Source organism: Coregonus clupeaformis, chromosome 12, assembly GCF_020615455.1.
Source record: "Coregonus clupeaformis isolate EN_2021a chromosome 12, ASM2061545v1, whole genome shotgun sequence".
NCBI lineage: Eukaryota > Metazoa > Chordata > Actinopteri > Salmoniformes > Salmonidae > Coregonus > Coregonus clupeaformis.
In genome coordinates, this window is record NC_059203.1 from 54,670,346 (window position 1) to 54,694,707 (window position 24,362).

The 24,362-nt window shown below is 50.5% G+C and overlaps 1 protein-coding gene across 1 annotated transcript in view; it reads left to right on the plus strand.

Annotated features, from left to right (window-relative positions):
* The first annotated feature begins 549 nt into the window (after window positions 1–549).
* The window catches only part of LOC121578784 (rootletin-like), a 31,116-nt gene continuing 7,303 nt past the window's right edge, over window positions 550–24,362 (plus strand). Inside the window, 33 exon segments of the mRNA XM_041893164.2 lie at window positions 550–884; window positions 1,457–1,583; window positions 1,714–1,859; window positions 8,977–9,168; window positions 9,574–9,657; window positions 9,782–9,882; window positions 15,462–15,627; window positions 15,736–15,842; window positions 15,990–16,217; window positions 16,461–16,551; window positions 16,654–16,740; window positions 16,817–17,029; window positions 17,276–17,475; window positions 17,747–17,840; window positions 17,843–17,931; window positions 18,058–18,202; window positions 18,358–18,504; window positions 18,714–18,944; window positions 19,122–19,315; window positions 19,433–19,560; window positions 19,874–20,043; window positions 20,306–20,464; window positions 20,620–20,754; window positions 20,879–21,022; window positions 21,110–21,300; window positions 21,302–21,346; window positions 21,511–21,670; window positions 21,866–22,033; window positions 22,200–22,576; window positions 22,640–22,655; window positions 22,765–22,874; window positions 23,140–23,258; window positions 23,442–23,605. Of these exon segments, the coding sequence (XP_041749098.2) occupies window positions 831–884; window positions 1,457–1,583; window positions 1,714–1,859; window positions 8,977–9,168; window positions 9,574–9,657; window positions 9,782–9,882; window positions 15,462–15,627; window positions 15,736–15,842; window positions 15,990–16,217; window positions 16,461–16,551; window positions 16,654–16,740; window positions 16,817–17,029; window positions 17,276–17,475; window positions 17,747–17,840; window positions 17,843–17,931; window positions 18,058–18,202; window positions 18,358–18,504; window positions 18,714–18,944; window positions 19,122–19,315; window positions 19,433–19,560; window positions 19,874–20,043; window positions 20,306–20,464; window positions 20,620–20,754; window positions 20,879–21,022; window positions 21,110–21,300; window positions 21,302–21,346; window positions 21,511–21,670; window positions 21,866–22,033; window positions 22,200–22,576; window positions 22,640–22,655; window positions 22,765–22,874; window positions 23,140–23,258; window positions 23,442–23,605 (4,782 nt within the window). The 5' untranslated portion in view covers window positions 550–830.

A 24,362-nucleotide genomic window follows, 5' to 3' on the forward strand; every position in this document is an offset into this window, starting at 1 on the left:
TGCAAAGCTGTCATCAAGGCAAAGGGTGGCTATTTGAATAATCTCAAATATAAAATATTTGTTGGTTACTACATGATTCCAAATGTGTTATTTCATAGTTTTGATGTCTTCACTATTATTCTACAATGTAGAAAATAGTACAAATAAAGAAAAACCCTTGAATGAGTAGGTGTTCTAAAACTTTTGACCGGTAGTGTATATCACTGATAGGCCTGACGAATGGACACAGACAGCCTTGTTAAAAAACTGTGCAGGGCCTTGAAATAAGCTATATTGTGTGCCCTACAAATATCCTCCTAATGATTTTGTTGATATCCATCAATATTTGCAGCTAATGTTTAATCCAATAATACTGTATTTTATTTCATTGCAATTGAGTGTAGTTATCTTATGAAGGACCTGGCTATCTAATTAAACTGCAAGGGTGGACAGGCAAAGAATGCGAATTGAAAGTGCTCCTCATGGAGAGTGGAGGAGGGAGGGGGAATTTACAGTCTGCTAATCCCCCTGTCCTCAATATTTCTCCAACAGTCCTGGAGAGAAGGACCGAGCAGGACGCACCTGTGGGACGTGGGAGAAATCCTGGGATTCCAACGAACTATCACAACTTTCTGGACTGTCTGTACAGCAGACATATTATTTTATTTTTATAGTTGCTAGTGTGTTGTTAATTTAGATACGCATTTAACCGCGTGCATCCGTTAATTTGGATCTGAATCCAACGGTTAATCCTATTTGATAACCCTACCAGCGCACGGGACTGGAGCGAAACGTTTATTTTTCGGCCCTGAAGATCTTGCTGTCTTTGGATCAAAATCAACCGTTTCTCAATGAGCGACACGGAGAATTCCAACACGGATTCCAAATTGGAATTTGTAGTACAGGTCATGTCATGGCCAGTGCATGATTGCACTTCTATTTATCGTTGTTTTTAGGGTGTATTGATATTCTCCTGTAAATTATTGATTGTAAATCATTATAGAAATATCAATAAGTTTATAATTATGTTGCCTAGTTGTAATTACAATAGACTTCTTCACTAGGGATGCTGATGGTTTGACACTTCGACAGAGATGCCATTAATTCTGCTCTCTGTTGTGTTATGAAAGTGTATGTATGTGTGCTCTGCAGAGTGTGAGGTCAGTGTTCTATTCTGAACACATCTCTCTGGTAGACAGGAGTGACTGCTGAGAAGCCACCTGTCCTCATGGCACTGTGCTCTGCTGGGCCCTGAGCATTAGTCTGTCTCTGAGGAGAGGAACTATCACAAATGAGACAGAGATTGCAGACAGTAAATTCAAAAGTGTTCACATTCAGTAGGATAATCAAATAGCCTCACACCTTTTCAAGCAGGTGACTGCAACAGCTGTTCTCCCATCTTCACTGTACATGCTCTCTCGTTGTGTTTTGCCCTCTCTCTCCTATAAATGCTTCTGTGTCTGTATCTCCTTACCAGAGGCTGGAGGAGAGTGTGCTGTCTAAGGAGAAGAAGCTGACGGTCCGAGGCGCCTCCCCAGAAGACCCAACTACGTGTCTACCTGCACGGGTCCGAGAGATTGTCACCAAGAACCTCAACGAGAGCTGTGAGTGGCCAACCATCTGATTATAAAATATCACAGATGCATTCAAAGTAGTGTTCTGAATATTGAATGAAGTGCTGTGCTCTTCATTAATACATGTGGTTGTCTGCCACTCTCTCTCTCCCCACCCCAGCACCAGGAGCCATGTCCTCAGTGATGTTTGTCCATGAGGAGAACCGGGTGCTGCAGGTAGAGTTGGGAAGGCTGGAGGACCTGCTGGCCCAAAGCAGGGCGGACCGCGATGAGCTGGCCATCAAATACAACACCATCAGCGAGAGGGTAAGAGACAGAGAAGAGGAGGCAGAAGATCAGTAATTAAAAGATACAATTAGATTATCCAGGAAAATATAACAGGATTGCATGTGAAGCACATAACAAAATGGAGGTTCAGAATGAGAGAATTAAGGCATTTGGTGGGGAGTAGTTAGTGAGTTCAATTCTTAATTATTTTTTATTTATTTATTTTATTTCACCTTTATTTAACCAGGTAAGCCAGTTGAGAACAAGTTCTCATTTACAACTGCGACCTGGCCAAGATAAAGCAAAGCAGTGCGATAAAAACAACAACACAGAGTTACATATGGGGTAAAACAAAACATAAAGTCAAAAAATACAACAGAAAATATATATACAGTGTGTGCAAATGTAGCAAGTTATGGAGGTAAGGCAATAAATAGGCCATATTGCAAAATAATTACAATTAGTATTAACACTGTGCAAGAGATTATGTGCAAATAGAGATACTGGGGTGCAAATGAGCAAAATAAATAACAATATGGGGATGAGTTGGGTGGGCTAATTTCAGATGGGCTGTGTACAGGTGCTGTCACGATCGTCTTCTTGTGAGATATTGGACCAAGGCGCAGCGTGTGCAAAATACATCTCTTTATTTTGGAAGAGAGAAAAAACACGAAACCGAACACTATCCAAAACTAACAAAACAACAAACGACCGTGAAGCTAAATAACGTAAGTGCACAGACAAGCAACAAACGTTCAACATAGACAATTACCCACCAACACATGATGCCCATGGCTGCCTTAAATATGGCTCCCAATTAGAGACAATAAACCACAGCTGTCTCCAATTGAGAACCAATCCAGGCAGCCATCAACATACAAACACCTAGACAAGACATTACCCCATAAACCTACAAACCCCTAGACAAACCAAAACACATACTTCACCATGTCACACCCTGACCTAACTAAAATATAGTGAAAACAAAGATAACTAAGGCCAGGGTGTGACATAACCCCCCCCTTAAGGTGCGAACTCCGGGCGCACCTGCATAAAGTCTAGGGGAGGGTCTGGGTGGGCGTCTGTCCACGGTGGCGGCTCTGGCACTGGTCGTGGTCCCCACCCCACCATAGTCACTACCCGCTTTCGTAGCCTCCTCCAAATGACCACCCTCCAACTTAACCCCACTGGATTAAGGGGCAGCACCGGACTAAGAGGCAGCACCGGACTAAGGGGCAGCACCGGACTAAGGGGCAGCACCGGACTAAGGGGCAGCACCGGACTAAGGGGCAGCACCGGACTAAGGGGCAGCACCAGGATAAGGGGCAGCACCAGGATAAGGAGCAGCACCGGACTAAGGGGCAGCACCGGACTGAGGGGCAGCACCGGACTAAGGGGCAGCACCAGGATAAGGGGCAGCACCGGGCTAAGGGGCAGCACCGGACTGAATGGCGGATCCTGGCTGGCTGGCTCTGGCGGATCCTGGCTGGACGGCTCATGGCTGGCTGACGGATCTGGCTGCTCATGGCTGGCTGACGGATCTGGCTGCTCATGGCTGGCTGACGGATCTGGCTGCTCATGGCTGGCTGACGGATCTGGCTGCTCATGGCTGGCTGAAGGATCTGGCTGCTCATGGCTGGCTGACGGATCTGGCTGCTCATGGCAGGCTGACGGATCTGGCTGCTCATGGCTGGCTGACGGATCTGGCTGCTCATGGCTGGCTGACGGATCTGGCTGCTCATGGCTGGCTGAAGGCTCTGGCTGCTCATGGCTGGCGGAAGGCTCTGGCTGCTCCTGTCTGGCGGAAGGCTCTGGCTGATCCTGTCTGGCGGAAGGCTCTGGCTGCTCCTGTCTGGCGGAAGGCTTCGGCTGCTCCTGTCTGGCGGAAGGCTCTAGCGGCTCCTGTCTGGCGGAAGGCTTTAGCGGCTCCGGTCTGGCGGACGGCTCTGAAGGCTCATGGCAGACGGGCGGCTTAGCAGGCTCAGTACAGACGGGTAGTTCAGGCGCCGTTGGGCAGACGGGCAGTTCAAGCGCCGTTGGGCAGACGGGCAGTTCAGGCGCCGTTGGGCAGACGGGCAGTTCAGGCGCCGTTGGGCAGCCAGCAGACTCTGGCCGGCCGAGATGCACTATAGGCCTGGTGCGTGGTGCCGGAACTGGAGGTACCGGGCTGAGGACACGCATCTCAGGGCTAGTGCGGGGAGAAGGAACAGGGCATGCTGGACCCTGGGGACGCACATAAGGCCTAGTGCGTGGTGCCGGAACTGGTGGTCCCGGGCTGAGGACACGCATCTCAGGGCTAGTGCGGGGAGCAGGAACAGGCCGGACCGGGCTGGCGACGCGCACCGTAGGTTTGGTGCGAGTGGCAGGAACAGGCCGGGTCGGGCTGGCGACGCGCACCGTAGACTTGGTGCGGGTGGCAGGAACAGGCCGGACCGGGCTGGCGACGCGCACCGTAGGTTTGGTGCGAGTGGCAGGAACAGGCCGGGCTGGGCTGGCCACGCACACCGTAGGCTTCGTACGTGGAGCAGGAACAGGCCGGGCTGGGCTGGCGACGCACACCGTAGGCTTTGTGCGTTGAGCAGGAACAGGCCGGGCTGGGCTGGCGACGTTCACCGTAGGCTTCGTACGTGGAGCAGGAACCGGCCGGGCTGGACTGGCGACGCACACCGTGGGCTTGATGCGTGGAGTAGGAACAGGCCGGTCCGTACTGGGAACACACACCACTGGCCTTAACCGGGGATCAGGAACGGGCCGGACCGGACTGGTAACACACCTCAGTCTCTTACGCCGTGCCTCAACTGCTTCCCTCCCTCTACTCGCCAATGGCTCCCGTAAACCGGTAGCCTTCTCTCCACGTCTCCCTGTGGCAGCCTCCTGCTGCCCAGCCGCCCAAGCCATGTGCCCCCCCAAAAAACTTTTTGGGGTTGCCTCTCGTCCTTCCGACGATGGCCCTGCTGACGCCGTTGCTCCTCTCTCAGTCGCCTCTCCACTGTTTCACACCATGGCCGTCGATCCATCCCATCCAGGATTTCCTCCCAAGTCCAAGACCCTTTACCTTCCAAAATCTCCTCCCATGTCCAGACCCTTGGCTCCTGGACACGCCGCTAGTCCTTTGATGGTGGGTAATTCTGTCACGATCGTCTTCTTGTGAGATATTGGACCAAGGCGCAGCGTGTGCAAAATACATCTCTTTATTTTGGAAGAGAGAAAAAACACGAAACCGAACACTATCCAAAACTAACAAAACAACAAACGACCGTGAAGCTAAATAACGTAAGTGCACAGACAAGCAACAAACGTTCAACATAGACAATTACCCACCAACACATGATGCCCATGGCTGCCTTAAATATGGCTCCCAATTAGAGACAATAAACCACAGCTGTCTCCAATTGAGAACCAATCCAGGCAGCCATCAACATACAAACACCTAGACAAGACATTACCCCATAAACCTACAAACCCCTAGACAAACCAAAACACATACTTCACCATGTCACACCCTGACCTAACTAAAATATAGTGAAAACAAAGATAACTAAGGCCAGGGTGTGACAGGTGCAGTGATCGGTAAGGTGCTCTGACAACTGATGCTTAAAGTTAGTGAGGGAGATGTATTTATTATTTATTTGGGCTGGTTGTAGTACTACACTAACCTGACTGCGAGAGGCTGTAAATGTGGTGGGTTTAAATGCTTGACCCACCATTGTGGTCTCCAATCTTTCCCGTAAAGCAATAGTAGGTGGTGTTGCCATACACCAGGCACTGTAAAGACCAAGCAGGCCACAGTCACACGGACATTTGACAGACACATATAACAATTACCAATGTACCCCTTTCTCAATTTTCCTTTCATTATTTTATTTGTCTGCTCGGGATAATTTAGTCCGTCTCCTTGGTTACTAGGACTGGAATGAAGTGAAGTGGCATGTTGCTATGACGTTTGACACCCCTGGTGATTGTAAACAGGGGCTTTAGTGGGGAAGAGAGGGGGGTCAGGCCAGAGGGGGGGCTCAGTAGTATGGCGTTAGAATTTAGCCTTACTAAATGCGGCTGAACATGAGGACCAGTATGTCGATACCGATTCCGAGCTCAACGAGCAGCCTGCAAGCCTGACCACCGAGGTAGAGGAGCCTAGCAGCAAATGCAATACCCGCCCATACCCCACGCCGCCTGCTGACCAACAAGACCGAGAAAAGCCATGCCTAGCACCATCAGCATGAGGTTAACATCACAACAAGCCCCTGCACCTCCGTTACCCCAGCCACTGGCACCTGAGGACCTCTGTGATGAGGAACCAGCGCAGGTTTGTCTTGACACTTACCCGAGCCGCATTTTAAGTGGGAGAAAGCAGGCCTTTTTAAAGCACCTGGTTCAAGGTCTGCATTTGGTTGTGGTGCACGCTATGTCGTCTGAGGAGGCAATAGAGGACTTTTTCAATGTGTGTAGCTCTGTGTACAATTTCTTTTTGGAAACCCACGGTGGCTGCACAGTACACTGGGGGAAAACTGGAAATAATTCTTAATCAGAGATGGACTGGCCACCTCGCCACGGTGGCCAGTCCAATCAAGTGACAGCATCACAGAGATGCTTGGTGAAATAGAATCTACTCGCGCATATGGCACAGATGTGAGACTTAAGGCCACAGACTTATTGAAAGCAGTGACAGAGCCGAGCTTTAAGTTTATTGCTAACATGACTCACAAAATCCTGGGGCTCCTCGACCCTCCTAACAAGTTACTGCAGTCTGAGCTACTTATCTGCACACCAGTGTCAAACTTGTCTGCAGTACGTATGGGTGCGTTGAAAAACTGCGATGTGATGCTGAATTCGAAAAGCTTTGGGAGGCATGCCAGGGCACGAGCACACCAGCTCCAAGCAAACTACAGAGACTCATGAGTAAAACAAGAGTATGTAGTTGAAAGCACCGTGGGTCAGCATTATGATTAATTCCTTGGTTTTCCCTCATGTAAGCCTGGTTGTTTGGCAGATTTCTGAATGTAATGTATAGTTACTTTAGGACTTGTTTTTTTACTTCAATGCAGGTTAGATTTATCTGTGATTCTTAATGTCATTGCTTGGTTTTTGTGGGTCTAATTGCTATTGATAGATATACAGCTTTGCGTTATTTTAAGGGTATAGGGACAGTGACCAATGTAGCCTATAGGTTGTCCTCTGGGGTGAGCCCTGACTCTTTAATCTTATTGTCCTGGCTGTCCACTTCAGTGGTGCTGAAATTGGCAGAGCATCCTTTCATCGCGCTGACTGGTGGTAGCCTTCTGTCCGTGGTCCTGAATCAACGGTGTGTGCTGTTTTAATGATCGGATCTTGGGCTACTAGTCTTCATGGGGCTTCTCTTCAACATTGCGTGCTTTCTTGTGTGCAAAATGACAGTTGTTGTGTACAGTCGTGGTCAAAAGTTTTGAGAATTACACAAATATTAATTTTCACAAAGTCTGCTGCCTCAGTTTTTATGATGGCAATTTGCATATACTCCAGAATGTTATGAAGAGTGATCATATTAATTGCAATTAATTGCAAAGTCCCTCTTTGCCATGAAAATGAACTTAATCCCCCAAAAAACATTTCCACTGCATTTCAGCCCTGCCACAAAAGGAACAGCTGACATCATGTCAGTGATTCTCTCGTTAACACAGGTGAGAGTGTTGACGAGGACAAGGCTGGAGATCACTCTGTCATGCTGATTGAGTTAGAATAACAGACTGGAAGCTTTAAAAGGAGGGTGAAATCATTGTTCTTCCTCTATTAACCATGGTTACCTGCAAGGAAACACGTGCCGTCATCATTGCTTTGCACAAAAAGGGCTTCACAGGCAAGGATATTGCTGCTAGTAAGATTGCACCTAAATCAACCATTTATTGGATCATCAAGAACTTCAAGGAGAGAGGTTCAATTGTTATGAAGAATGCTTCAGGGCGCCCAAGAAAGTCCAGCAAGCGCCAGGACCATCTCCTAAAGTTGATTCAGCTGCAGGATCGGGGCACAACCCGTGCAGAGCTTGCTCAGCAGGCAGGTGTGAGTGCATCTGCACGCACAGTGAGGCAAAGACTTTTGGAGGATGGCCTGGTGTCAAGAAGGGCAGCGAAGAAGCCACTTCTCTCCAGGAAAAACATCAGGGACAGACTGATATTCTGCAAAAGGTACAGGGCCTACATGTTTTTACATTTTGTATGTCGCAGTAGTATAGGACCAATACCGTGTGTAGCCTACTAAAAGAAGAAGGCAAACGTTCGCTCTGTTATTATTAATTTGCTTTATATACAGTTGTTGTGTGATAGGCTACTGTAAAGCTGATGTCAATACTATGAAAACGGCGGTCTCCTTTTCGCCCCCTCCCTGCTCTCTTGCTATAGCATGTGTGTGTTGCTCTCTGAATGGGCATTTACTCTTATCCGTGGCAGATTCAAATTGACTACTGTCATGTAGGAAATTTCACATCAGCTATATAGAATATGCACTTAGGCTTGGCTTACTGTAGATTTACGCTCATTGCATAGTGTCACAAATTCAACAGAAATGTAGCGTACAGTTCTAATAATTGAAGTTTAAGCTATGAAGCCTGTAAGAATCTTTGATTGCCTAGTGGTGCTCATCCTGTTGAGCTGATCTGTGCGTGTTGGTAGGCGCAAATTAGGTGTAGGCCTACGGCAGCTACGGCTGCATTTAGGTAACACTTGTATGTCGTAGTAGGTCCAATCTACCTTGTTTTATTAAGGCTCTAAAGCAATACTAGTTGTGCCCCCCCACATGGATTTAAAATGCCCCCTCAGGCATGTCATCCTGGAGCCGGGCCTGGAGGCCAGGAACATTCATTAGTGCTGCTTACAACTCCTCAATCACAGAGCCCGCTAAGAAACCATTTTGTTCAGATATGGTTAAATAGATGCAAATGGAACCATCTTGCACCATGCAATAATTATGCATTTGTAACAGAGAATTATGGTTAAAAATTTCAGCATGTTATTTTACTTTCTAGGGCAGACCACATAGCATACCTGGCAATCCCAAAGAAAGACAGTAAGCAACAGTGGTTACATATCAGTCAGAGTTCTAGTACTCTGAAGGGTAAGTCTGTGACCCCCCCTGTGCCACATCAACCCCCCAACCTCTCTGTTATGTGTTTTAATCTATATAGCTAGAGCATGCGCTCCGCCTGGAGACGGGTGACGGGGACCAGGATTCACCAGAGTCTCCCAGCCTGGCTCAGCAGAACGTGGACCTGCGCAAATGTCTGGATGAGGAGCAGGCGGCCTACAAGCGTAAACTCACAGCCTACCAGGAGGGCCAGCAGAGACAGGCTCAGCTGGTGCAGAAGCTGCAGGCGAAGGTATCACACTATGATGCGTGTGTTTCCATTCACCTCTATTTTATTTGGAGGGTAAAGGTTGTTTTACTAGTTCATTTGTAGGCCTGTAATTGTCTGCCAACCCTCTGTGGTCAACAGGTTGAGCCTAATGGCGTGTTTTTGTTTTTTTACTTTATTTTTATTGAAGAACACACAAATGAACACAAAACAGGTAATGGCTGTGTTTTATTACGGTTTTAATTTGGGAAGTGAGTTCATGAACCTCATAGATGTCTTCCTGTATGACATCACTGCCTTACAGACTCTCCTACTAAGAATTAAAACATTTTATGGTGACAAATAGGGACCTGATGCTGATTAACTAATGTAATCTATATTATGTTACCAGTCAGAGAGCAGATCACCTCACTGTGTCCTCCCCTCCAGGTCCTGCAGTACAAGAAGAGGTGTGGAGATCTAGAGCAGACTCTAGTGGAGAAGTCCTCGGAGCTGGAGCTGCACAGACTGAGTGTTCGTACTGTGCTACACCACTATGGAGACATTCTGAAACAACTAACCATGCCATTTAGTAAAAGTATTGAGTTAATCTGCAATTCACATCTGATGCATAACTGTCATTCTTATTTCCCTTTAGGGTCGTTGTGATATGTCCAGCAACAGTCACCATCGAGAAGAGGTGGATCCATGCGGCGACCTGGAAAATGCTCTGATCCGGTTGGAGGAGGAGCAGCAAAGGTTAGTGATTGGAATCTGCCTGGGCCAATCAGTAATGAAACTAATGGCATACAGAATTCAATGCAATTGATGCAATGCTGTAACGAACCCTGCAGTTTGAGTCGGTTCCTGTCTGTGTTACTAGTTTTTCTGCTCGGGATCTCCAGTTTCCCGAGGGTTCTGGAACGCTCCCTGCCTGGTTGCCGGGCAACGTTGCTAGGCGGGAGCTCTCTTGATTTCCGCACCTGCATCCCATCAGCAATCTGCACACCTGGTCCTGATCATCACCCTTCTTAGGCTCTGTCCTAACATCCATTCCCTGCCGGATCGTTAGCCATGAACAGTATGTTTATCAGTGGATCAGCCTTAGAGCATGTAGCGTTAGTTTTGTTGTTTTGCACCTTGTTTGCTTGTTTTGTACTTACCTCCGTTTTGTTCCATCTGCAGTCACTCATCCGGAACCTTCATCCAACCTCTGCCTGATGGTCGGGCGGCTGCCGAGCCATTACTGGACCTACCACTGCACCCTCAACAACCCATCCACGACACCCGCTCTGTTCCCTGGATTATTCAGCCTCACTCGTGGATCTATTAAATAAACACTCACCTTTGTTTCAACCTACCTTGTCCTGGTCTGCTTCTGGGTTCTGGCTTAGTAAACCGTGACAGAACGATCCGGCCCGTAATGAACCCAGCGGACCTGGACTCTGTTCGCCATGCCATTACCCATCAGGAGAAGATGTTGGGCCATCATAGCACGGAGCTACAGGAGATCGCGTTGGCCGTTCGGAACCTTTCTACCGGTCTGACGGAGGTCCAGAACCAGTGCAAGTTTCCGGTGGAGGATCCACTACCGGTTTCACCCATCTCGCCTGCCGCTTCTGGAGCTGTGTCCTTCCGTGAGCCCAAGGTTCCGACGCCGGATAAATATGAGGGGGAGCTGGGAAGATGCCGTTCTTTCCTTATGCAGTGTGGGTTAGTGTTCGATCTACAGCCCTACTCTTATGCCACAGACAAGGCTAGGATAGCCTTTGTGATTGAGTTGCTGCGTGGTCGAGCGCTGGAGTGGGCTTCAGCCGTTTGGGAACGACAAGACCCCTGCATGGCTTCATACCAGGGGTTCACGGCCGAGATGAGGAAGCTCTTCGACCATTCCGTCCGAGGGAGGGACGCAGCTAGGCGCCTGTTTTCGCTTCGCCAAGGAACTCGCAGCGTGGCCGACTTCGTGATCGAGTTCAAGACGTTGGCTGTGGAGAGTGGGTGGAATGAGGAGTCTCTGCAAGCGGCCTTTTACCAGGGTCTGTCGGAGCAGCTCAAGGATGAGTTGATCTCCTATCCGGAGCCTAGTGACCTGGACAGCTTGGTAGCCTTGTCTATTCGGGTGGATAATCGAGTCCGAGAGCGAAGGAGGGAGAAGCAATGGGTTCCGTCCAATCGATCAGCTTCTCAGGTTCCAGTCGGGTCGGGGATTGGACCAGAATACGTCGATCATCGTCCACCACACAGGATTAGTGGAGAGGTCCTGTCTCCCGATTCTGAACCAATGCAAGTAGGGCGGCACGGGTTAACCAAGGAGGAACGCCAACTCAGACGTAGGACTAACTGTTGCCTCTACTGTGGTGGTTCGGGACATTACCTCGCCACCTGTTCCCGGCGGTCGTCAAACTGCGCGGCTCGCTAAAGTTGGGAGGACTTTTTAGCGAGCCAGTTTCGACCTCTCAATACCTCTGTCAGACCCCGTTTCCCGGCTACCCTTATGAACAGGAATCAGAGCTTAGCGATTAACGCTTTTATCGATTCAGGTGCCGATGGAAGCTTTCTTGATGCCGAGTTGGTGGAACAGCTGGGGCTTTCCAAGGAGCAATTGCCGGAAGCCATTGAAGCGACCACTCTGAACGGCAGTAGTCTGGCACGTATCACGATGAGGACTGAACCGGTTAAGATGCTGTTGTCGGGGAATCATTCGGAGATGATTTCATTCTTCATTCTGCCGTCTTCCCATGTTCCTCTGGTCCTTGGATACCCCTGGCTGAAGGAACACAATCCCACGTTCGATTGGGTGACGGGCAAGGTAACGAGTTGGAGCCTTGATTGTCATGCTAACTGTCTCAAGACTGCCTGTCCCCATTCGGTTCCCAGTCAGGTGATTGAGGCTAAACCCCCAGATTTGTCCCTGGTTCCCGAGACATATCACGATTTGGGGGAAGTGTTCAGTAAGCAGAAGGCTCTGTCACTCCCTCCCCACCGACCATATGATTGTGCCATCAACCTGTTCCCTGGAGCTGTCTACCCCAAGGGAAGGTTATACAGTATCTCCCGACCTGAACGTGAGGCGTTGGAGACCTACATCAAGGAGTCCCTAGCTGCTGGTCTCGTTCGTCCCTCGTCATCACCCCTGGGGGGCAGGATTCTTCTTTGTGGGTAAGAAGGATGGCTCTCTTCGACCGTGTATTGATTATCGGGGGGTTGAATGACATCACGGTCAAGAACAAGTATCCCCTGCCCTTGATGAGTTCTGCCTTCGACTCCTTACAGGGTGCTACAGTGTTCACCAAGCTAGACCTACGCAATGCGTATCACATGGTCCGGATCAGAGAGGGGGACGAGTGGTTGACGGGTTTCAATACACCGATGGGTCACTTCGAGTATCAGGTGATGCCGTTTGGACTGACCAATGCTCCAGCGGTATTCCAGAGTATGGTGAACGACGTCCTGAGAGATATGATCGGTCTCTTTGTGTTTGTTTACCTGGATGACATTCTGATCTTCTCGAAGGAACCTTCCGACCACGTCCAGCATGTCCGGCAGGTTCTGCAGCGATTGTTGGAGAATCGCCTGTTCGTGAAGGCCGAGAAGTGCGAGTTTCACGCCCACACGACATCCTTTCTCGGGTACATCATCTCCAGGGGAGAGATTAGGATGGACCAGGAGAAGGTTAGAGCGGTCCTGGAATGGGCCCAGCCCGGTACGAGATTGCAGCTCCAGAGATTTTTGGGGGTTTGCGAATTTCTACCGCAGATTCATCCGGGATTACAGCCGTGTGGCCGCTCCGTTAACTGCCTTGACTTCCAGTATCAGGACCTTCAAGTGGAATCCGGAGGCGGATCGAGCGTTTCTGGATTTGAAGAGGCGATTTCTCTCTCAACCGGACACGGCCCGTCAGTTCGTCGTTGAAGTGGACGCGTCTGATGTGGGAGTTGGCGCCATCCTGTCGCAGCGATGCTCCACGGACAGTAAACTCCATCCCTGCGCCTACTACTCTCGTCGCCTTTCGCCTGCGGAGAGGAATTACGATGTGGGTAACCGGGAGCTTCTCGCGGTGAAACTTGCCTTGGAGGAGTGGCGCCACTGGTTGGAGGGGGCGGAGCAACCGTTTATGGTCTGGACTGACCACAAGAATCTTGCTTACGTGCAATCGGCTAGACGTCTCAACTCCCGTCAGGCCAGGTGGGCGTTGTTTTTCGGACGATTCAATTTTTCCCTGACGTTCCGACCTGGATCTAAGAACGGCAAGGCGGACGCCTTGTCCCGGATGTTCCCAAGACGGAAGAGAGTGGGTCCAAGACCGAGACAATTCTCCCCCGGAACTGCGTCGTGGGAGTTGTTATGTGGAAGATTGAGGAGGAGGTGATGGCGGCCCTTCGGACGCAGCCCGGTCCCGGTAACGGTCCACCCGGTCGGTTGTTTGTGCCTGAGTCGGTTCGCCCTGCTGTCCTCAAATGGTCCCACGCCAGCAAGATGGCTTGTCACCCTGGCGTGGCTCGGACGATGGCGTTTCTTCGCAGACGTTTTTGGTGGCCTGCCATGGCCGAGGATACTCTGGGTTTTGTTGCTGCCTGTCCAGTGTGTGCGCAGAATAAGAGTACCAATCGGCCCAGTTCTGGACTACTTCACCCCCTTCCTATTCCCCGGCGACCATGGTCGCATCTGGCCCTGGACTTTGTCACTGGGTTGCCCGCTTCTGAGGGGAACACGGTCGTTCTGACTATCGTGGACAGATTCAGCAAGTTCGCCCACTTTGTGCCAATTGCCAAGCTTCCCTCTGCCTCGGAGACGTCCGAGATCCTGGTTAGGGAGGTTTTCAGGGTCCACGGTTTGCCCAGTGATATCGTTTCCGACCGTGGCCCTCAGTTTACCTCTGCTGTCTGGAAGTCCTTCTGTTTGGCCATTGGAGCTACAGTCAGTCTCACATCTGGTTTTCACCCCCAATCTAATGGTCAGGCGGAGAGAGCCAACCAGAAGATGGAATCCACGCTACGCTGCCTTGTCTCTTCCAACCCCACCTCCTGGGTCTCTCAGTTGCCTTGGGTTGAGTATGCCCACAATACTCTCCCCTACATCTGCCACTGGGATGTCTCCCTTCCAGTGCCTGTATGGCTACCAACCTCCCTTGTTCCCTTCTCAGGAGAAGGAGCTCTCAGTGCCCTCTGTTCAGGCCCATATTCGTCGTTGCCACCGGACCTGGCATCGGGCCAGAAAGGCACTCCTTAGAGTTTCGGACCGGTATCAGCTCCAGGCGAATCGTCGCCGGATTCCCGCTCCCACCTATACCATCGGAGATAGGGTCTGGTTGGCCACACGGGATCTTCCTTTACGGACTGAGTCTAGGAAGTTGTCCCCGAAGTTCATTGGTCCGTTTGTGGTGGAGAAGGTGATCAATCCGGTTGCAGTTCGACTCAAACTACCGAGAACGCTCAGAGTCCATCCCACCTTTCATGTCTCCTGCCTCAAGCCTGTTCTCCTCAGTCCTCTGTTGCCTCCTCCGCCTCCTCCTCCTCCTCCTCGGAGGATCGGAGGTGGGCCTGCCTACACGGTGCGACGCATCATGGATTCCAGACGGCGGGGCCGGGGTTTCCAGTATCTCGTGGACTGGGAGGGTTATGGTCCTGAAGAGAGGAGTTGGATTCCGCGGCGACAGGTCCTGGACGCTGACCTCATTCGTGACTTCTACCGCCTCCATCCTGGCGCTCCGGGGAGTCCGCCCGGTGGCGTTCGTCGGAGGGGGGGTACTGTAACGAACCCTGCAGTTTGAGTCGGTTCCTGTCTGTGTTACTAGTTTTTCTGCTCGGGATCTCCAGTTTCCCGAGGGTTCTGGAACGCTCCCTGCCTGGTTGCCGGGCAACGTTGCTAGGCGGGAGCTCTCTTGATTTCCGCACCTGCATCCCATCAGCAATCTGCACACCTGGTCCTGATCATCACCCTTCTTAGGCTCTGTCCTAACATCCATTCCCTGCCGGATCGTTAGCCATGAACAGTATGTTTATCAGTGGATCAGCCTTAGAGCATGTAGCGTTAGTTTTGTTGTTTTGCACCTTGTTTGCTTGTTTTGTACTTACCTCCGTTTTGTTCCATCTGCAGTCACTCATCCGGAACCTTCATCCAACCTCTGCCTGATGGTCGGCGGCTGCCGAGCCATTACTGGACCTACCACTGCACCCTCAACAACCCATCCACGACACCCGCTCTGTTCCCTGGATTATTCAGCCTCACTCGTGGATCTATTAAATAAACACTCACCTTTGTTTCAACCTACCTTGTCCTGGTCTGCTTCTGGGTTCTGGCTTAGTAAACCGTGACAAATGCCGTGTTATGCTCCACAGGAGCAGCAGTCTGTCTGCAGTGAACGCCATGCTGAGAGAGCAGTTGGAGCAAGCAGGACTGGCCAATGAGGCACTCAGCCAGGACATACGCAGACTCACTGTTGATTGGTCCAAGTCCAGGGAGGAGCTGGAGCAGAGAGAGTCTGATTGGAGGAGGGAGGAGGAGGTGGGTATTAGAAATGAGAGTTTTTGTGGATGGCTGTTTTCATTTTGAATATAAGAAACACTTCTCTTATTTTCTGTCACGTGCTATTTCACAATTCCTCTCTCTTAGTCTTTCCACAGTTATTTCAGCAGTGAGCACAGTCGTCTACTGTCCCTATGGCGACAGGTGGTGGGCTTCCGAAGGCAGGTCTGTGAGCTGAAGAGCGCTACAGAGAGGTCAGAACAACTAACTGCACAACAAACGGCATGAATGCACCCCATTTTATATTGTGACTTTGCCACTATATTTGTGCTCTATGTATAGTGGTTGTTGTGAATTTGAATTATTTCATATTTCTTCTTCTGCCCCTTTCCCCCTGCCAGGGACCTGTCAGACATGCGTAATGAGCTGGCACGGACCTCCCACTCTATCCAGTCGTCCTGCTCCGGCCTTTCCTCCACGATGCGCAACCGGGAGGGAGGGGCGGCCCTGGCTCTGGAGCGGGAGGTGGCGCTGCGTGGGCAGCTGGAGCTGCAGCTCAGAGAAAGGGTGGCCGAGATGATGAGCCTGCAGACCAGGACAGACGCAGAGAGGGCCAAGCTCAATGCCAGGTCAGGGAGAGAGTTGAACACTGTGCTCAGTCATTGGCTGTGTATCAAATGGCACCCTACATAGGGCTCTGCTCAAAAGTAGTGTACTATGGGACTCTGACACTGTCTGTCTTTCTGTCTCTCTGTGTTTACTGAGTGGCAGCCTGGTCTGCCTGGTGGTGGTACACAAATCAGGAGGGTGAAGTGTAATGTGCATCTTAGAGATTCAATGGTATGCTAAGTGATTTGTGTGTGTGTGGTCAGACGGTCAGATGCTGTGCAAGAGGGGGAGAGGCTGAAGGGTCAGACTGAGGAGAGAGACCGAGACATGGCCTTTCTGACCAGGAGACTGGAGGTGAGATTGGCCTGTGTGACCCCAGCATAGAAACTTCCTGTAGCCATTTGCCATCAGTAGCCATCATACCCCTCCCTCCTCACTATGGTTATCTTCCTACAGGAGCAGATTGGGAACGATGAGACAGACATGCAGGTGATGAGAGCTCATACTGAAACACTGCTGGACACACTGAGAGACATTGCACAGGTACAGCAGTCTCTCACATACGCACACACACACACAGCAAACTTTGACCAACCTCCACATTTAAACCCCTCCCTAGACTGTCCTGTCCGATGGGGACTCATCATCAGAGGCAGACCAGGAGAACACCGGAGCTCCTTTATTGGCTCTGCTCCGTGGCTCCTCCCCTCACCGCTCCTCGTCACCACAGCAATCCACCTCTCCTAGCCGCTACTCCTCGTTGGCACCCGTCCCAGAGGCCAGCCTGTCTGCCCTGCGCTCTGCTGTCAACAGCAGACATCTCCAGCTGCAGGTACCCCGTCCACACTGTTGCAGCTGGACACATTAACACATCTTCTACTATATAAGTGGTTTTACTGTAGTCATTGAGAATTGAGGCTTCTTATAGCCAGCTTTATTACAATGTTACATTGTCCAACTTTCCTATACAAACATTTCCTATAAAAGTTGTCTTATCTCTTAATTCCTCTGTATCACTTTCAGTGTCCAGTGTTCAGTGTCCCACTCTCTCCTCTGCCTCTGTCTCTCTGGTCTACAGGAGGTCCGGGGGTGTCTGTCCTCTGCCCAGTCATCATTGCAGATGCTGCGCAGGCAGCTCGCAGAGGCGGAGTCAGCCAAGCGAGAGACAGAGCAGCGCAGTTGGACCCTGCAGGGAGAGAGGGATGGAGTTCAGAGAGAAAAAGACACCACGCAGAGAGAGAGAGACCGTCTGAAACAAGACAGAGACAAACTGGCTAGGTACAACCAGAAGAGTCCGCAAGCAGACTTATAAAACAAATTGGGTGATGGAAAACCCTTTAGGACCAGGAAGTGTCTTCCCTCAGTGCCCTGGTTAAAGAACAAGCCTTAGTATGCATGGAGAGAGGAGTAGCTAATGCTACAGATATTGTAAGCACTAGCAGTTAACTTTATTTTCAGGAAGCGCACATCTTTCCTTTCATACAGCTTTACAGAAATTTCGAATCACAATGTCCTGTTGTCCGCTGTGTCTGTGTGTCTGTCCTCTCAGTGAGAAGATGGCTATGGAGAAGGCAGCCCAGACAGCTCTGATCAAGGCCCAGATCCTGCAGATGGACTGTGAAAAGCTTCAGCAGGCCGTGACGTCGGCCCAGAGAGAGAGAGGGATCACGAGAGAGAGGAGAAGGAGGCCGAACGGCAGGAAAGAGACCGAGCCAAGGCTGAGACAGAGCGAGTGTGAGTGAGATAAGAGATGGAGAAAGTCAGCAAAACCAATTGACATCGATAGGGTGTGTGAATGGAAAACAAACCCAGTAGTCATGTCTCTGTCTCTAACCCTGTCCCTGGTCCCTGTCCCCACAGTCAGAAGCAGTGGGAGCAGAGTGAGAGCCGGGCGTCTGTCCAGCGAGGGGAGCTGTCTGCAGTGAGAGAGACCCACCACCAGGCGGAGGTGGAGAGGCAGCTGCTGGAGGGGGAGAAGGCCCAGCTCACTGAGGCTCTAACCCGGGTAAGACACACAGATGATGTCACTCACTCTCTGGATCCTCTTGTGTTTGGTTGTCACTATTTGGTCCTCCTTTGACTTCCTCTCCTTGAAAATTCACCTCTTAAAAGTTCACCCATCTTCTCTCTGTCCTGTATGTTTTCTCCTCTGTCCCCCAGGCTGAGAGCAGTAATGCAGAGCTCTCTCTGCTGGTCAATAAGCTTGACTCTGAGGAGGCTGCCCTCCGAGACTCTCTGGCCAAGATGGGCAGCATGAATGAGGGCCTAGCCCAGGACAAGTCTGACCTCAACTCCATCATCAGCCAGGTGGGACACAGTGGGACCAACACCTTGATCAACATTTGACTAACACTTGTGGGTGAAGTCATATAGGACTAATGCAAGAGTAACCATCAAAACAAAGCATCGCTCTGGCCTATTCTATAGGCTAGGACCTCTTCAATTCAGGCCTTCCACACCCGTTTACTCTCTCATACGTGTCCATGTTTCTCTCTCTCTCTCTGTCTCTCTCTCAGCTGGAGGAGGAGAAGGCCCATCTGCAGGCCCAGAAGCGTGAGGCGGAGCAGGAGAAGCTGACCATCAGAGATGAGCTGGTCCGATTGGAGCAGGACAGGCTAGAGCTGGACACCGCACACCTCGCCCTCCACCAATCACTGCAGGAGTCTGAGCTGAGCAGGGTGGGGATGGAGGCGGAGCTTCAGAGCCTCCGGGCAGATAGAGTGAAGCTGCAGGACAAAGTCACTCAGGTAAATGATGAGAATGGGAAAGTGGCATATGATAATGTGTCTTCTCAGCAAGAAAGAGCTTCAGTAATTAACAAAGAATGATAATCACTGAGTTCTGAAACCTCATTGTTCTGTGAATCTCTGTCTGTAAATGTGTACAATTTTACTGCATGTACCTGTGTATTTCTCTGCTGACAGTTGTGTGGCGAGGTGAGCTCTCTGGGGGCGGAGTTGGGCATGGCCCGGGGTGAGGAACAGAGACAGGGCGTGGCCCTGGAGGAAGTAGGGCGGGACAGGGCGGAGCTGGCTAGAGAGAGGACGGGGCTGGTGGTCCAGCTGACTGCATCAGAGAGAGAGAACGCCATGCTGACCGAGGAGCTGGCCGCATTCAGGTGAGATCTGTGTGTGTGTGCGCATGTGCATGCATGTCCGTCTGTGTGTGTGTATGTGTGTGTGTGTGTGTGTGTGTTGAAGAATTGGTCCCTGATGCGTGTGTCATGCCCCTGCAGGTCGGAGCGGGAGGCCCTGGAGACCAGCCTGTTTGAGGTGCAGCAGCAGCTGTTGCAGCTGGAGTCTGACAGAGAGCAGCCGGAGACAGAGATCCAGAGTCTGCAGCTGCGCTGTGAGACAACCACCGGTGAGAGAGAGAGGGGACAGGAGGATGAGAAATGAATGACTTACATACAGAGAGGAACCAAATGAGTGAAAATAAGATGGTAGTGGCAGAGAGAGCATCAACAAGGAAGACGGGAGGATTGATAAGTTAGAATTAAATAATATTATTGAGGAGCATTGGAGCCATAGAACATCGGAAGAAAGAGGGGAAACCAGATCAAGTGTTAGTAAAAAGGAGTTGAGGAGATTGATGGAGAAATGATGCTATAGCCATTACATGACTGTATGAACACAGGTTCGAAACTGCTCATCATGTCCCCTATTGTCCTGTGTAGCGGAGCTGAGGCGTGTGTGTGCTGATGGGGAGAATGCACTGGCACAGAGTGAGCGGGAGAGAGAGACTCTGAGCCAGGCCCTGAGCACCACCCAGCAGGAGTCCCAGCAGGCCCTACGCACCGCCATCACTGACCACCAGGAGGAGGCAGAGAGACTGACCGCTGAGAAGGTGAGGGGGGGATGGGGGCCACTGTAGAAGTCTAGTTCTACTAGACTAGATCTGTTTGGAGAGGTTTTTGCTCTAGCAGTAAGAATATTATAAGGATGGTTTTACTTGTATCCAGTACTATTATGATTATTATTTATGTTTCTTACTTTTGCCCAAGATGTCTCAATGTGTGTCTTGATTCTACTCAGTTGTTCATGTTCTTTATTTGGGCTGGTTAGACCCATACAATGAACATGAACAACTGAGTGTGTTTGTTCTCCAGGAGGCCCTGCGTCACAGTCTGGAGTCTGAACAGGAGGGGGCACTACGACGTGTCAGACAAGAGGTCGAGGAGCAGCTCCTCAGAGCCGAGAGAGACCGGGAAGACCTGAGAGATGAAGTGAGGAGTCTGCACCACGACAGAGACCAGAGTCTGCTACAGGCATAGACAGAGAAACAACAGGTCAGTCACATCTTAGAGACCAGACAAAGACACCATGTAATAGAGATCAGACTCTGTAATGAAGTGCAGAGAAAATACTGATAAGAGAACTTATATCCCCAGTTATAGAGGCCCTTTCTATTGCCCTCTCTCAGATGCTGTCCCAGAAGGAAGCAGAGAAGGCTGTGCTGTCTGAGAGGGTGTCCATCCTGAAGGCAGAGCTGGGTACTGCAGCCCTGGAGCTGGATAGACTGGCCAGAGAGGCAGCGCATTACAAAGCCCAAGAGAGGGTAATTCTAGACCGCGTTATAACTCTGTGCCCATTCTGTACTATCATGAATTGTTCTAAAATACATTAAAATGCTAAACATGTATGTGTCCAAACTCTAAAGTCTCCTTGACTTTTGTCTATAGGCCTCAGTGGGAACTCTGACCATTGAGTTACTGGAGCTTCGCTCTCAGCTGGAAGAGGCTGGCAGTGTTCATGATCGGGAGCTATACAGGCTGCAGGAGAACTGCACTGACCTACAGACACACACTGACATTGCACTCAAAGAGGTGAGGTACGGTTAGAGTCAGGGATGGAGCCAGTGACCATTTCTGGTTCAACATTTCTTTACCACTCTCCCTAACTTCCTCTTCCAGTTGGAGGAGTGCAGAGCTTCTCTCTCAGCCAGTGAGGAGAGCCGAGACCAGGTGAGGCGGGACATGCTGGAGATGGAGAGGTGCCTCAACCAAACCCGGGACACCGGGGAGGGGTACAGAAGGGACGGGGTGGAGCTACGGCACACCTTCTGTGATGTCACCAAGGAGAGAGACACACTCAGCCTATCAAATGCAGCTGAGGGAGACACTGATAAGTGCAGATTCTGAGAGAATCAGGTAGAGCTTGGCTGCACACCTTCCACATGTTCAGTACTAGTATCACTGTGGGATCGTAAATCCTAAAGAAAGCATCTATACAAAAGTGTGTAATATTTGACATTTTATTTTTACTGAACTCTCACTGCAGTAGTTGCAATACTAATATTGTGTGTGTGTGTCAGTGTGAAGCATCAGTGTGAGGAGAAGGAGCAGCGGCTGGCTGTTCTGGGGGAGAGCCTGTCGTCTGCCCATAGAGAGGTGACGGAACTCCGCAGCTGTTTGAGAGAGGTCGAGAGGTCACGACTGGAGGCCCAGAGAGAGCTGCAGGAGCTACGCAGACAGGTCCGTCACACGGTCACATCTCTGAAATACTCTGTTTATAATTTGACATTTATCGGTTTACCTTAACTGCTGTAGAACACTATAAATAACTTGACTAGGCATTTAGTTTTTGCTGTCCACGTGATCATACCAGGAAAAACTCCAGGCCTTGGTTTAGACATAGTCTATAACTCCTCCATCCAATCACTCCATCAGGTGAAGGTGCTTGATGGAGAGAAGGAACAGAAAGGGAAGGAGGTGGCTGAGCTGCAGACGCGTCTCTCCCTGGAGGAGCAGAGAGAGGAGGAGAGAGGAAGGGAGATGTTCTCTCTCAAACAGAAGCTGGCCGAGGCAGACACAGCCAGGACCTCCATCAAGAAAGAGGTGAGGATGGTGGAAGAGATTGAGGAGGGTGTAGAGTGAGAGTTTAGGCTTGGTTAAACATAAAACTTAATCAACCTCCCTCTACACATCCCTTTCTGCTGTACCACTCTTTCAATCGCTATCCTTCCCTCTCTCCTCCCTCCCCCTCTCTTTCTCCTCCCTCCAGCTGTCCATCCTCCAGAGGCATCTGACAGAGTCAGAGTTAGGCTGTCGGGGTTGTGAGAGGGAGCTGACAGCCCAGATGCAGGAGGCCCGGGGCTGTGAGAAGAAGCTCCAGGATGAGGCCAGGAACCTGTCCCTGCGGCCCCAGACAGCCCAGGACTCCCTCACTCTGTCTAGCCTGCAGCTCAGCGAGGCCCAGGGCCGCCTGGCAGCCACCGAGGCAGAGCTGGCCAGGTCCGTAGCCGGACGCAGGGAGCTGGAGTTCCGCCTGGGCAGCCTGCAGTCGGCGCTGACCCGTACACTGGGCATCGGGCTGGGGGGCCGGAGCAGTGCCAGCTGGGGCAGGAGCCCCAGGGGGAGCATCCCACAGCAGCATCACACGTAGCCTCTCGCCCCTTGCCAAACATCAATGTGAAAGCAGGCTGTAATTAATTGTATTTACAGAGACAAACAAAATCCTGTAGAATACTTGATGGGATTGGAGTTATACTGATTGTAATTTTTTCTTCCAGATTTTGGAGGTTCGACCCCTGACAATACGTTGGGCTGCTCCAGGCTGATCTCCCCAGAACAGGGTGACACCCCCCTCCCCATGCTTCTGCCTCAGCTGGACCCTGAGAAGCTGCGCTGTGCCCTCCGAGACTTCCTCCAGGAGCTCCGAGACTCTCGAAGAGACAGGGTACTGTAGACATGATACATGGCAGTCCAGTATCATATAAACGTAAAGATTATACATTTTATTTACCATTCTGTAAGACACATTTATTAACAGACTGAAGCCTTTTTTCACACTTTTTTTACCTAAGTGATTTCTCTCAGTATTGTGCTAAACAATTGTACAAGAAATCTCTGTAGCACTGAAATGTGAATTTAGATGATAGAAAAGGTAATGGTCTGTCAGTGCATGATGGGGTTGTTGAAGTGTGTTCCATGTTGTTTTTTAGGACGAGGCTCGCTGCCAGTTGGGGGGCTACAGAGCGAGCTGGAGGAGGTGACGGGGGAGAGAGACTCCGCCCAGAACCGCCTTTCTCAGCTACACAACACACTGCAGGAGTGCCAGAGGGTGAGCCACACACACGTGCACGGACACACACACAAACCATAAGAGGGCCAAGAGAGTCATTTACACAGTGAAGTCATTCACAGCCATCCAATGACCCAGGAAGGGCACACTTTATGCACACATTGGCATATAGACCTTGTCTGTGAATGCTCCAGTGTTGTGACTGTCTGTGTTTCTGTCCAGGTAAGCGTGGTGTTGACGGGCGTCTGAGCTCCACCCAGGCCATGCTCCAGCAGCAGGAGGAGACGGTGAGGAGGGGAGAGAGGGAGAGGAGGGCCCTCACTGACAGAGTCAAGGAGCTGGAGAGAGCCCTGCAGACTGCAGAGACGGAGAGGAAACACATACAGGTACACACACTGCAGATTGCAGAGACTGAAACACATGCACATACACTCACACCAACACATACTTACTGTATGTAGAAGAACTTCCCTGACTAGGATTATAGTGTCTGCTAACACAATGCTGCCCACTAACCTGCCAACACTGCCATATGGTGACCCTGCAGGGAGCATTAGGTGGGAGCAGAAAACGGACGGTGACTGTCATAACAACAGATGCCACAGAACACTGAGTAATTAAACACAACTCCATGTCATATCTCTGGCCAAAGCAACTCCATATGTCCAGTCCTCTAAGTCCAGCCCTCACACCACCCTAGGAAGCACTTTCCACAGCTGACAACAGAAGGAGCATGGGGAAAGAGGGAGAGAGAGAAGGACTGGCTGAGTGAATGGGAAATGGGTTAGTGGGAGAAAGTCCAAGGGGAAAGACGGATGAAGGGAAAGGAGGGTAGGTATTTATGATTATAGAGATTATAGTTAGGAGCTGCAAAATCAAATGGTAGAGAATTGAATAGACAGTATTTCTGGGAAAGGGGGGGGTTGTTGAGCATTAGAGGGAGGGATGTGGCCAGCTGTAGATCAACTGTCTGTGTGTTTATGTCTGTCTGGCCTCCCTATGAGAGTGTTTGTGGAGCGTCTGTGTTTGCCCCTCGTGTCTAGTTCTATAGCTCTCTACAGCAGGGGTACTCAACTACTATTTGAGAAGGTCCGGTCACACAAAGTTCCTAAATGGAAAAGGTCCGGATGGATATTGTCATTA